The following is a 13,536-nucleotide window of genomic DNA, read 5'->3' on the forward strand; positions in this document are numbered from 1 at the left end:
GTACACAGCAAAAGTTTTAGGCAGGTGTGGAAAAAATTGTTTCTTTTTTAGCAATTAACAAAATGCAAAGTGAGTGAACAGAATAAAAATCTAAATCAAATCATTATTTGGTTTAACCATCCTTTGCCTTCAAACCAGCATCAATTCTTCTAGGTACACTTGCACAAAGTCAGGGATTTTGTAGGCATATAGTCAGGTGTGTGATTAATCAATTATACCAAACAAATGATCATCAATTTAATATACAGTTTGAAACACAATCATTAACTGAAACAGAAACAGCTGTGTAGGAGGGTTAAAACTGGGTGAGGAACAGCCAAACTGATTCCAAGGTGAGGTTTAATGTCAGAAGTCATATACCATGACAACAAGACACAAGGTAGTTATACTGCATCAGCAAGGTCTCTCCCAGGCAGACATTTCAAGGCAGACAGGGGTTGTCAGATGTGCTGTCCAAAGAAACGGGCAACGTTGAGGACCGTAGACGCAGAGTTCGGCCAAGGAAACATGAGCATGATGAAAGACACATCATGCTTACTTCCCTTCTCAATCGGAAGATGTCCAGCAGTGCAATCAGCTCAGAATTGGCAGAAACCAGTGGGACCCAGGTACACCCATCTACTGTGCGGCGAAGTCAGGTCAGAAGTGGTCTTCATGGAAGAATTGCTTCCAAAAAGCCATACCTCCGACGCAGAAACAAGGTCAAGCGACTCAACTATGCATGAAAACACAGGAACTGGCATGCACAAAATTGGCAGCCGGTTCTTTGGACTGATGAGTCAAAATGTGAAATATTTGCCTGAAGCAGAAGGCAGTTTGTTCGCCAAAGGGCTGGAGAGCGGTACGAGAATGAGTGTCTGCAGTGAAGCATGGTGGAGGTTCCTTGCAAGTTTGGGGCTGCATTTCTGCAAATGGAGTTGGGGATTTGGTCAGAATTAATGGTCTCCTCAATGCTGAGAAGTACAGGCAGATACTTATCCATCATGCAATACCATCAGGGAGGCATGTAAATGTATTCTGCAGCAGTACAATGACCTCAAACATACAGCCAATGTCATTAAGAACTATCTTCAGGGTAAAGAAGAACACAGAGCCCTGATCTCCAACATGTCTGGAACAACCTACCTGCCGAGTTCCTTCAAAAACTGCGTACAAGTATACTTAGAAGAATTGATGCTGTTTTGAAGGCAAAGGGTGGTCACACCAAATATTGATTTGATTTAGATTTCTTCTGTTCATGCACTTTAATTGATAAAAATAAACTATTAACATTTCTATTTTTGAAAGAATTCTTATTTTACAGCATTTTTTTCACACCTGCTTCTCCACAGTACTGTATATTTTTCCATTAAAATATTTGTCAAAACACTACGAAGCACATATTGACAATAAAAAGAGGTGAACCCTATGAGGGTAAGATTGACTTGTTTCATCTATTGTAACCAAGCAGCAATTGAGACTGATATTTACCAAATGGGTGTGGCTGTCCACAATTATTTCACAGCCTTTTTTTACAACCAGTGTAAAAACAATAAAAAAGAATCCAATAAAACCAATAATCTCATAAACAGGAAGGGGAAAACAGTTGGTTTTAGACCTTTTTTATTAATTGCAAGTTGGCAATCAAAAAAAGCATAATTATGTCAGTATGACAGTAACCTATACCTTGAATTTAAAACGGCTTGTCAAATAATCAAATTTAAAAAAAAGACAACATACAAAAACACAATGACTAAGCTACAACCAAAGACTGATAGACAAACTGATGGCCACACAATACAAGCGCAGGACATCATCGTGAACAGTAACATAGTCACACAATCACAGACCCAATAACAGCAAAAATCAGTCACCCAAGGTTAACAAGAACCGGGACCTGGTCAGTAAGCCAGTTTTGGTGTTTCTTCGGGATGCATGAAGCAGGCTTCTCCTAAAAACTGAAGTCCTATGATTTCAGGTGGGTTTGGGCTGAAGGGGGGCAGGTTTGTGTCCCGAACTGACTACTGAATACTCTCTACAGACTGGAGGTGGGGTGGTTCTTCCGGAGACAGAAATATTTTACGAGGGAGAGTGGGTCCTGAGCCCCTCAAAGGCTGCAGCACAAACACCCGCACAATGCACAGCAAAGAAAAAATAAAACCATCATCCACGCAACATCCATCTATCCTTCAGGCTACTCAGTCCTGCCTTTTGTGGTCCTCAAGGAAAGGTGTTGGAGCAGGGCGGTGAGGTTAATCCCAATCACAGAATGTAGCCATTTGTCAAACCACAAATGTCAAATCAACCATACGTAACCAGTCTACAAAGGTGTTTTCACTTTCTCCCAATCCCACCTCCCCTCACTGCACACCAGAGTGAGAGTGGAGCCTATCCAATGTAAATGCGGTGGAAGTCGTTGGCACCAAAGGCGGCATTGCACTTAGGGCACTTCCTCTGACGCGTGTCATATCGTGTTTTTACACACTCAAAGCAGAAAACATGGAAGCATTTTGTGAGGACTGCGTCCTTCACCCGGGAATTACAGCATGGACAGGTGAGACGTGCCTGGAGGGGGGGTTGTGAGAGGAGAGGGAGAGAGGAAGAAAGATACAATTATAATGAAGTAATTGCCCAACCATATAACAATAATTTTGTAATTATATTACGCAGGCAGTCGAACAGTGAGGGGGAGAAAAGAGAGAGAATGGAAGACAGAGGGGAGCAGAGATTGTGGATGGAGGGAGGAGGGATGAGTCAGTGCTGGTGCATTGAAGGTGTAGAGAGAAAGGAAGGATGGATATGCACTCAGTAACCACTTTATTAGGTAGAAGAATGGCCAGACTGCTTCAGCTGACTGGAAGGCGATAGTAACTCATGTAACTATGCATTACAGTGGTACACAGAAGAGCGTCTCTAAACACACGTCAGACCTTGAAGTGGATATGCTACAGCAGCAGAACACCACGTGGTTCCACCCCTGCCAGCTAAGAACAGGACACCAAGGCTACAGTGGGCAAAGGCTCACCAAAACTGCACAGTTGCAGATTGGAAAAATGTTGCCAGGTCTGACTAATCTCAATTCCTGCTGCAACATGCAGATGATAGGGTCAGAATTTGGCATTAACAACAGGAACGCATGATCCATCCTGCCTTGTGTCAAAAGAGTGGGAAATGTTTTCTTGGCACATATTAGGTGTTCTGGGGCAAAGGGAGGTCCTATCCAGTACAAGAAAGATGTACCTAATAAAGTGGTCAGAGTGCATGTTCACACACTTTCTGTAAACAGACAAGTGCTCCGGTGCAGTTGCTACCTTGTAGTCCTTAATTTCCTCGTTGAGAATCTCGTCACAGTTCGGAATGTTTTCGGCTGGCTTCTTGGCTTTCTCTAGTTTCCTCCTCAACTTTGAAATGTCCTCCTGAAAACAGAAAGTGATGAACAGCCTCCCCATGTCAGTCCACTGCGTGTATATGTCAGTGTGTATGTACATGTATGTAGGTTTCAGCATGAGGTGTGTAGTGTGTGTGTGTGTGTGTGTGTGTGTGTATGGTGTGTCATGAGTGAGGATGGTGTGTGGTGTGAGTATGTACAGTGTGTAGTGTGTGTGTATGAGGCAGGCCTCTCCCCAAAGAATAGAACAGTAGCAGTGCGCCACTGTGTAAATAAGTAACGGAAATAGTAGCCTGTGGAAGCTGTATATCTTTACATGCACACAAACAGTGGAGAGAGGCTTCTGTGAAACAGCTAAAGTAGTAATGCGCATCTAATCAGAAAAGCATCACAGCTAACTTTGTCATGCAGGAAATTAAATCCTCTTTCCTTCAGTACCAGAGAATTGGCACATGCTAAAAAAACAAACTACGGTCGTGTTTTAACACACTTGACTAATTTTGTAATTTTGTCAAAAAAAACTATTGAGTTTCCCTTCATGATTCATGCTAATGTTAGTTTTGGCCAGTTTACATTTTCATAACAAATAAAAGGCTGTTTTAAACAAAATTCAAACATTCTCCTCAAAAAAAAAAAAAAGCGAGAACAAGACGTTTTTGGAGCTGCTAGACATGTATCCCATCTTCCGCTGGTTGAGCGCAGTGATCCACGCACCTTTTGAAGGTAGAGCTACTATCCTCTTCACTGCACTCAACCAGCGGAAGATGGAAGGATACATGTGTTCAGTAGTTATAGTTCCAACAGTTTAATTTAACCGAAAACATCATCTCTCATTTTTAATCATTTTTTAATGCATATGTATATGTAATAGACATGATACCTCCTGTAAATAAGACAACTTCGTAGTTGCTATGAGATGCATTTCTTGACTTTGAAGGAGGTAGGCAACTGACTCCTCTAGGCTTTAAGTCTTTATGCTAAGCTAACACATTATGCGAACAAGGATTACAGACAGACAGACTGACAGCTAGACAGACAGATAGACAGACAGACAGATAGACAGATAGACAGATAGATAGATAGATACATGTTGTTATGATGGATTTGTAGCCGTCAACGGTGGAAGCAAGATGGCATCATCATCATTTCAAGTTTTTTTTGTACTGGAGATACAATCTGCTACTTGCTGACTGATTTGCTTAAGAGATGCAACAAGAAACAAAACACAATCAGTTGTTCTTCCCCTCCTATAATGGATTATAGTAGACTATACTAATCACTAAATGTTCAGAGACTTACCTTCTCATACGTAGCTTAAAACAGTATTTGTACTTCAGTAATGAAACGGAATTGATGTTCTGAATCTCCAATGTATTGTGAAATCCGCAAAATCATCTGATTTTTAAATGTCATTAAACAGATATGGGAAATGTGTATTTTTATATTGAGGCCTACACCTCCCATTGATGAAAGTGCAGGATTTTCACAATTATTGACAGTTATATTACAGATAATTCTGTCCTTAAGACAATGTGTAATTCAGTAACACAAAATCCATCATATGGTAACATAGTCATAATTATAAAACATTTAATTGCTTTACCGCAACACTCATTATGAAATTTAACTATAACAAAGAAATTGATTTTGATTCTTGGATCTTTTCCAAGAATTTCATTGGAAAATTGCTACCATATTGGAGACAGTAACAGTAAAACTAAATATTAGTTTTAAATAACAGTAATGAGGTGGCCTGTAGCGTAGTGGTTAAGGTAAATGACTGGGACACGCAAGGTCGGCGGTTCTAATCCCGGTGTAGCTATAATAAGTTCCGCACGGCCGTTGGGCCCTTGAGCAAGCATTGCTCCAGGGGAGGATTGTCTCCAGCTTAGTCTAATCAACTGTACGTCGCGCTGGATAAGAGCGTCTGCCAAATGCCATTAATGTAATGTAATATGACATTGAAATTGATTTTATTTGAAAAAAGAAAAAAATGTGCTGAATGACTTTGTGGAAAGGTGACATCTGATTAAACACCTAATTTGCTTCTCTTTTTTTCTACTTGAAGGGCACAGATGAAAATGCTAAATTAACACTTTCATTTACCTAAATAATGTTACAAATAACTTGTAATCACACGTTTTTGTTTTCGCCTTTTTGAAAATCCAAAACGTCACTGACCCGTATGTTTGCACGTGTATGACCTCACTGCGTGTGGCGTGTATGTGTATACCAGATGGTCACAGTGATTAAACACACACTCACCTGGGCCCTGCGGGAATTGAAGGACTCCTTTTCACGGGAGAGGCTGTTCTCGATCACCTCCTCTCGAACACCACTCAGCTTCTGCTGCACGGTATCCAGCTGTGCGCGGATCTCCTCTGAGAGTTGGGCTGACTCCTGCGTCTAGGGGGGAAGACGGGGTTCAGGAAGGTTGATACACAGCTGATTTTAATAGGAACAGTACAGCAGGCTCCAGAATTATTGGAACCCCAAACTGCCGATGCACAAAAAACACATTAAAAAATATAAAATATAATTATATAAACTGAAAGTGACAAAGAACAAAAAACAAACATTTATGAAATAAAAGATTTTAACCAAAATCAAGGTTTCATAGTTATTGGCATAGTTATTTTGTACCATTGATCTTAACCAGTGCCCCTGGATAGCCCAGAACACTTTATTAGGAAAATATTTACTCTATTACACCTACTTATTCATGCGATTAATCATGCAATTAATCAGCCAATGCCAGCAGTGCAGTGCATACAATCATGGTTCAGATATGGTTCAGGAGCTTCAGCTAATGAATCATCAGAATGGGAAAAAAATTTGATCTAAGTGACTTTAACCATGCAATAACTGTTGGTGGCAGACAGTGTGGTTTGAGTATCTGAGAAACTGCTGATCTCCTGGAATTTTCACACATACTAGTCTCTAGAGTATGCAAAGAAGGGGGCAAAAGACAGAAAGGCCTCGTTAATGAGACATCAGAGGAGAATTGGCAGACTGGTCAAAGCTGACAGGAAGGTGACAATAACGCAAATAGCCACACATTACAACAGTGGTATGCAGAAGAGCATCTCTGAACACACAATGCATCATAACTAAGTGGACAGGCTACAGCAGTAGAAGTCTAAAAAATAAGTTGAATAAATAACTAATAAAGTGGTAGACTTTATTAGGTAGACCAGTACACCAGCTTGTTAATGCAAATATTTAATCAGCCAATCATGTGGCAGCAACTATGCATGCATAAAAGCATGTAGACATGGTCAAGAGGTTCAGCTGATTTTCAGACCAAATGTCAGAATGGGGAAGAAATGTGATCTAAGTGACTTTGACCTTGGAATGACTGTTGGTGCCAGACAGGGTGGTTTGAATATCTCACAACTGCTGATCTCCTGGAATTTTAACATAAAACAGCAGTTCGGTGGGCAAAAACATATTGGTCAGAAGACCAATATGCAAATAATATATATAAATATGTAGGCTGATAAATACCTAAAAAAGTGCTCACTGAGTGTGTGTATACACAGTGGGCTCCAGAATTATTGGCACTCTTGATGAATATGCAATAAAATATAACAAGCTTTATTTTCCAACATATGTAGTATGCTTTGGGTGTCTCGGTGGTGCAGCCTGTAGAGCACTGACCGCATGCTCATTGCGAGCCGCGACGTCGGCGGTTCGAATCCGACCGTCTGACAATTTGTCGCATGTCTTTCCCTCTCTCTCGCTCCTATTCTTCCTGTCTCTCTATACTATACTGTCCAATAAAGCTATCTTTAAAAAAAAAAAGTAAAAAAAAAAAAGTAGGCTTTATTAATGAATCAATGGGATGAACCAAAATGTTACAGTTTTCAAATAAAATAAAAAAAGTTATTGGCACCCCTGGCAAAAATGACAGCCATGAGACTTTCCCTACAATTTGTGATAAGGTTAGAGAAAACATTTGGAGGGATTTAGGCAAAAATTTTACTTTGTGCAGTCAAAATAGATTTTATTTGGCAAAAGACAACAAGTTTATGCCTGATTTTAGGTTTTCATATCTCTGTTTTCATGTCTTCTGTCATTTTGGTATTCTGAGTATATTCTATAATTGAGGAATACCGTACAGTTACAACTCCATGATTTAGTAACATGTTTTGAGCATCACAGAAAAGGATAAACCACACAGCTTTCACTCACTCACACGCGCACGCATGCACGCACAGACACTAGACTTATTTGCTACATCCATGCTACGCATATGGCAGATAATCTAGTGAGATCAATTTCCCAGTGATTTTTTGCCTTTCATTAAGGTGTATTTGCACATAATACCTGTAATGCCAAATTTTAAAAATCACAATAAGACCATCTTGTAAACTAATATATTCATTGAGGTCCACCAATTGAAGTTTTTGTCAAATACCCAACCCCCATCAACAAGTCAAACAAATTCCATAATTTCACATACTATTTACTATTCAAAAGCAGGCTGGCTCCTTATTTATAAGCATACTGAATAATCATAAAATATTTTGAGAATGTATTTAGACACTCACCGATACAAAATGGGGTCACGTCACTGAAAATGCCCTCTATTGTGTTGTCAACGGTCTTCCTTAGAAATATTCACTCAAATGAAAGATTGATTGGATCTCCTCCAAAGGAAGTCCTCCAATTAGATCGCATAATAAATGGTTTTGTTTTAAAACGTCAACCTTTCTCGGCATAAAATCTCAAGAACTGTTTTTGCCGAAATTCCACATGCGTTTTGAAAATGCTAGTTTCGTTACGTAGCCGAAAAAATGCTGTGTTGTTTTAAGCAAACCTAAAAATTATAGTGTTGGAAACAATGTCATTAGCTAAAATGCTTTTTAGTCATCACTTCAATAACATGCCCGTAGTCGTTTCTTTTATGATCTGTATTCATACTGAATTTTCTTACACATGGATGGAGGCAACACATTTTCTCTACAACTACATTACAAATACTGGTCAGAGACGTACTTGGGCTCAACTGACGGACCTAAAAGTACTTTTGTAGAAGTAGACAACAGCGATAAGGACAACAATGATAATTCCTCCAAAGAAATTCTATTAGCGTTTCTCCAAGTTTTTTTGAATGAGAAACTATTATGCATTTGGTCCGCTTTTGGACACTTGTTGTGAAAAAGACACTGATATTACTGTAGATATTGTAGTATGTGGATTTCCAAAATGCAGAGATGATGAGGTCTCCCCACACTTGTTTTACCACCCACACTAGAAAAAAGAAAATAAGGAACTGCTAAAACAGTGGCATCTCAAAATAGGTTATACAGACAGAACCGTTTTAACGCTTTCAAACGGTATAATCCTGTTACCATAGTGATTGAAATTTGCACCGTTAAAAAAGGAATTAATGCAACAAAAAAAAAAAACGTATGGTGTTAAAATTATTTGCCGAAATGTGATGTAACACATTTGAGTGAGTGAGTTTGACTTATTTGGCTGTAAGATTGCTGAGGGTGGGAGGGATTTTATTAACTGCGCTAGTGACCCCGGGATGTTCACCTGCAGTCAGGACTTAGCAGCCAAGAACCAGCCCTACAGTAAGTAAGAGAAACTAAGAAACCGACTCTGTCGCCAACTGGTGTGAACTCTCTTTATAGTGGACAAATTTCAGTGACTACTTTGCTAATACTCGTACCAGTCCAGTAGAGTGGCGCTACCTGCAGTACAGACCCAGTACCCGTCCCTCCCTACCTCCCTGTGAACCTTAATTGTTGTCTTTCTGTGATTTACTTTTTTGTGTATTGGTATTTTTAGTTTGGCTAGGTAAGCAGTGTTTGGCTAGTTAAGTTCACTTTTGCTTTGTTGTTTCTTGCTTTGTTTGTTTGTTTGTTAAAAAAAAAAAAAAAAAAAAAAAAAAGTTTAAATAGGCCCTGGTCCTTATCTTTGTTGTACAGGTAGCAGTTGAAATTGTACTTCCCTCTAGGGTCTTTCAGCGCACTTACCCCTGGTTATGGGTATGCACTTTGTTGTAAGTCGCTCTGGATAAGAGTGTCTGCCAAATGCCATTAATGTAAAAGTATAGGCCCAGTAGTGTGGAGCTACCTACAGTAACGGCCCAGTAGAACAGTGCTACCTAGAGTACTGACACAGTAGAGCGGTGGTACCTACAGTAACGGGCAGGTAGAACAGTGCTACCTAGAGTACTGACACAGTAGAGCGGTGGTACCTACAGTATAGGCCCTGTCGGGTGTTGCTACCTGCAGTACAGGCACAGTAGAATGGTGGTACCTTGCGTTTGTTCATGTCCAGGGCCTGAGTCCTTAGCGTCAGCTCTTTCTCCGCCGTAATGATAGTGTTCTGCAGGAGGCGCTCCTTCTCCTCCAGCTTTCTCACCACCTGAAGCTGGGCGTCCACCTGCTCGATGGATGGGACGGGACGGAAATTAGCCATCGAAATTGGCTGTTTTATTATCAACACCACATGATCCCTCTCAGACAAACACACACAAGCTCACATACTTGCACGCAAGCAAGTCACATGCACTAATCATCTCTAAATTATGTTCAAACATATGGGATTACATACTTTTATTTTAATAGTCACTCTCATGTTTCAATGTTTTTTTGATTTTTATGAAGTAATCAATTTTTTTCTAAAAACCATAGGTGTCAAAATGATTGGCACAAACAATTCTTGTAAATAAAGTTATCAATACAATTTTACTTAATTTAGTTAATCTCAGTCTAAAACAACTATATGTCCACCCTGCCAATAATTGTGAAAGCAGTTTTTTGGGGAAATACTTTCAGAATTTGAAAAATGTATACTTTGGTTGATTCCACTGAATCATTAATAAAGCAGACTATTATATTACTACATTTATATTATAATTAATAAGTATTATTTACACATTGGAAAATAAAGTTTGTAAATAATGGTATTATTTGTGCATATATATATCAGTGGTGCCAATCATTCTGAACCTGACTGTACATGTTACAGAACAATTAATATTTACAGTTGGGTCCAAAAGACCACCAGTGAAAATGCTTCCATTTTGCATTGTTCCTAAATTCTGTGATAGTGACATTCTCTAAATTGAATGCAAACTTTTTCATAGCAAATGATCAGCATAACAATCTCAGTGAAAAGTAGAATCTCTGAAAATGTTACATGAATTTCAGAATATCTTAGTATTGGTATGTCGCCTTTTTGCTTTAATAACAGTGTACACTCGAGCTGCATGGACTCCACAAATCTGTGCAAAACCATGTTAGTCCAGCATTATTTGACAATGTTCCGAAAAGCATCTTGCAATGTTACTGAATGCTTGGCTTTCAGTCTTCAAGTGTCCACATAAATATTCAATGGGGTCGATAGCTGATTGATGGGATTTAACATGCTTGTTACCACATTTTTATATTCTAGTAGAATGGGACGTGATGGAATGAAAAAATATAGTTCTATAGACAAAAGATTAATTAAATGAAATTAAAGTTTATTGCCAATAAAACCAACACTCGCACTCACACTCACAGCCCACCTGTGTTTTGAGTGTGAGCAGCTGGTCAGCCAACTCCTCCTTCTCCTCCTTCAGTAGTTTGTGGATCTGGTTAGACTTGATCCTCTCGCTCATGAGCTTGAAGTTGGCATCATCCTTCTCCCTGAGCTGCTGCATGAGCCGAATATTCTGCTCCTGCATGTCCTCAAATGCCTGGCCCGTCACGTCCATCTCACTCAGCAGGGCGTCCTCTTCCTAGCAGGCATACATTTGCATAACTGCTAAAGTCCATAGAGTGGCTTTAGAAAGTATTCAGACCCCTTACCTTTTTTTCTTTCCCCCGCCCTGCCTTTGTGTTTTATTAAACAAATTTTGATTTTTAATAGACAAATCTCTCATTTACATAAGTATTCAGACCCTTTGCTGTGGCAAAATTGAATTGACTGGACATGGTTTAGAAAGGCACACACCTGTTTTCATAAGGTCCCACAATTCACACTGTGTGTCAGGACCTGATAGGAGAACCTGCCAGAAGGACGACTATCTCAGCACCCCTCCATCAACCAAGCCTTTATGGTAAATGGTAAATGGCAGGCATTTATATAGCGCCTTTATCCAAAGCGCTGTACAATTGATGCTTCTCCATTCACCCATTCATACACACACTCACACACCGACGGCGATTGGCTGCCATGCAAGGCCCCGACCAGCTCGTCAGGAGCATTTGGGGATTAGGCGTCTTGCTCAGGGACACTTCGACACAGCCCGGGCGGCTTTATGATAGAGTGGCTTGACAGAAGGCACTGACAGCCCGCTTGGAGGCATTTAAAGGACTCAGAGCATGAGGAAAAAGATTCTCTGGTGTGATGAGAAAAATAATCAACTCTTTGGGCAGAACTCTCAGCACTACACCAGGCACTGCTCATCACCTGGCTAAGACCATCCCAACAGTGAAGCATGGTGGTGGCAGCATCATGCTATGGAGGTGGTTCTCAGCAGCAGGGACAGGGAAACTGGTCGGAATTGAGGGAAGGATGAATGCAGCCAAATGCAGAGAAGTCCTTGAGAAAATGTGCTCCAGAGTGCACACAACTGACTGGTGCGACGTTCACCTTTCAGTTGGCATACAGCCAAAACAACACTGGGGTGGCTTCAGGACAGGTTTGACTGTCCTTGAGTGGCCAAGCCAAAGCCCCATAGAGCATCTTTGCGGAGACTGTAATTCAAAGCTGTAATTGCTACCAAAGGGGCTTCTACAAAGTACTGAATTGAGGGTCCGAATACTTATCAGAGATATTCAGAGTAGATTAATTAGCCAAAATTAGCAATTTTATACATTTAAAATTCAATAAAGTGTGCAAAAAGGGGTCTGAATACTTTCTGAAGCCACTGTTTATGCATGCACATTGCCAGAACTGTTCTCTCCACACCTCTTTGCTCACTCAAAGCTTGGCCTGCTTGATAGCACAACAGCAGACCAAAATGTTAGAAATGTGGCAAAAATCTTATTGTCGTTCCACGGTGGCGCATGGATAAGGCATCGGACCTTGATGCACGCATCACATATTTCTGGACCAATAGTGATTAGAGAAGAGACAACATATTTGTGATCGGTTCGGTTTATTTTTGCCAAAATACCTCTGCTGGTCTAAATATAACAAATCGAATGCAATTTGCTGACATTATTATTTATTGAAATATTATTTATTGAAATACCGCCTACATGCCTATGTTGCCAACTGGATCTATAACTAAAGATGTTAGACTAATACACACCAGCCAGTAAATTACAATTGTAATTTTGTGATGATGTAGCCATTAAGATTACAGCGTTCATATCTTCTTATGGTGGATGATATACCCTATACTCTCACATTTGCCACCTGGTAGTGGTTGTGTGAAAAGCAACCCTAAACCACTATGGATTATGGGCAATCTTACTACAAATTCTCTGCCTGTTACAGGCCAAAATGCAATGTAGACTGCCCCTACTGTCGGACCATTTTATTTATTTTTCCCTGGCAGGCAAATTATTACCGCAGAAGCAAACTGCCAAATGAAACACAAAACAACTGTAGCTACATGGCCAAAGGCAGCTGAATTTGCAATGTTAAAAGCCAGATAATTTTGCTTGCTAACTGAGGTTCATTACAGTATTCAACCAGCCTGTTAGGCTATAGCTGCCACCCATTATAGAAATGCCTATCATCCGTTCAGGAAAATATACATTTTGTTCAATTATGATCCTGAGCACTTTCTATGAAATCATATGAAGGCAAAGCTTTCGAAGGCATTAGCCCCCCTTCATTTTATACAGTAACTAACATTAGATCATATTCTTGCATTATGGTGGTGGTATTCAAATTAAACATACACAAGCTATAACCATGACCTCAGGCTCACAGATGTCTTCGTCATTTAGCTAGCCTTAGATAGATACCAAACAAGCAAGCAACTAAGAAATGTGGCAGAAACTCATTATGGTTGAACCTAGTTAAAACTATTAGCTAGCCAATTCCAGCGATTCAAAGCACATTCAGGTGGCCTGTAGCGTCGTGGTTAAGGTAAAGGACTGGGATACGCAAGGTCGGTGGTTCGAATCCCGGCGTAGCCACAATAAGATCCGCACAGCCGTTGGGCCCTTGAGCAAGGCCCTTAACCCTGCATTGCTCCAGGGGAG

General features: G+C 40.2%; 1 protein-coding gene across 1 annotated transcript in view; it reads right to left on the reverse strand.

The window, feature by feature from the left end:
• Positions 1 to 1,585: 1,585 nt before the first annotated feature.
• The window catches only part of rnf20 (ring finger protein 20, E3 ubiquitin protein ligase), a 74,248-nt gene continuing 62,297 nt past the window's right edge, over positions 1,586 to 13,536 (reverse strand). Inside the window, exons 19-23 of the mRNA XM_061250647.1 lie at positions 10,899 to 11,111; positions 9,644 to 9,769; positions 5,633 to 5,773; positions 3,291 to 3,395; positions 1,586 to 2,544 (exon numbers count right to left, since the gene is read on the reverse strand). Coding sequence (XP_061106631.1) covers positions 2,368 to 2,544; positions 3,291 to 3,395; positions 5,633 to 5,773; positions 9,644 to 9,769; positions 10,899 to 11,111 — 762 coding nt within the window. The 3' untranslated portion in view covers positions 1,586 to 2,367. The remainder of the gene's footprint in view (positions 2,545 to 3,290; positions 3,396 to 5,632; positions 5,774 to 9,643; positions 9,770 to 10,898; positions 11,112 to 13,536) is intronic.

This window comes from Conger conger, chromosome 8, assembly GCF_963514075.1.
Source record: "Conger conger chromosome 8, fConCon1.1, whole genome shotgun sequence".
NCBI classification, from domain to species: Eukaryota; Metazoa; Chordata; class Actinopteri; order Anguilliformes; family Congridae; genus Conger; species Conger conger.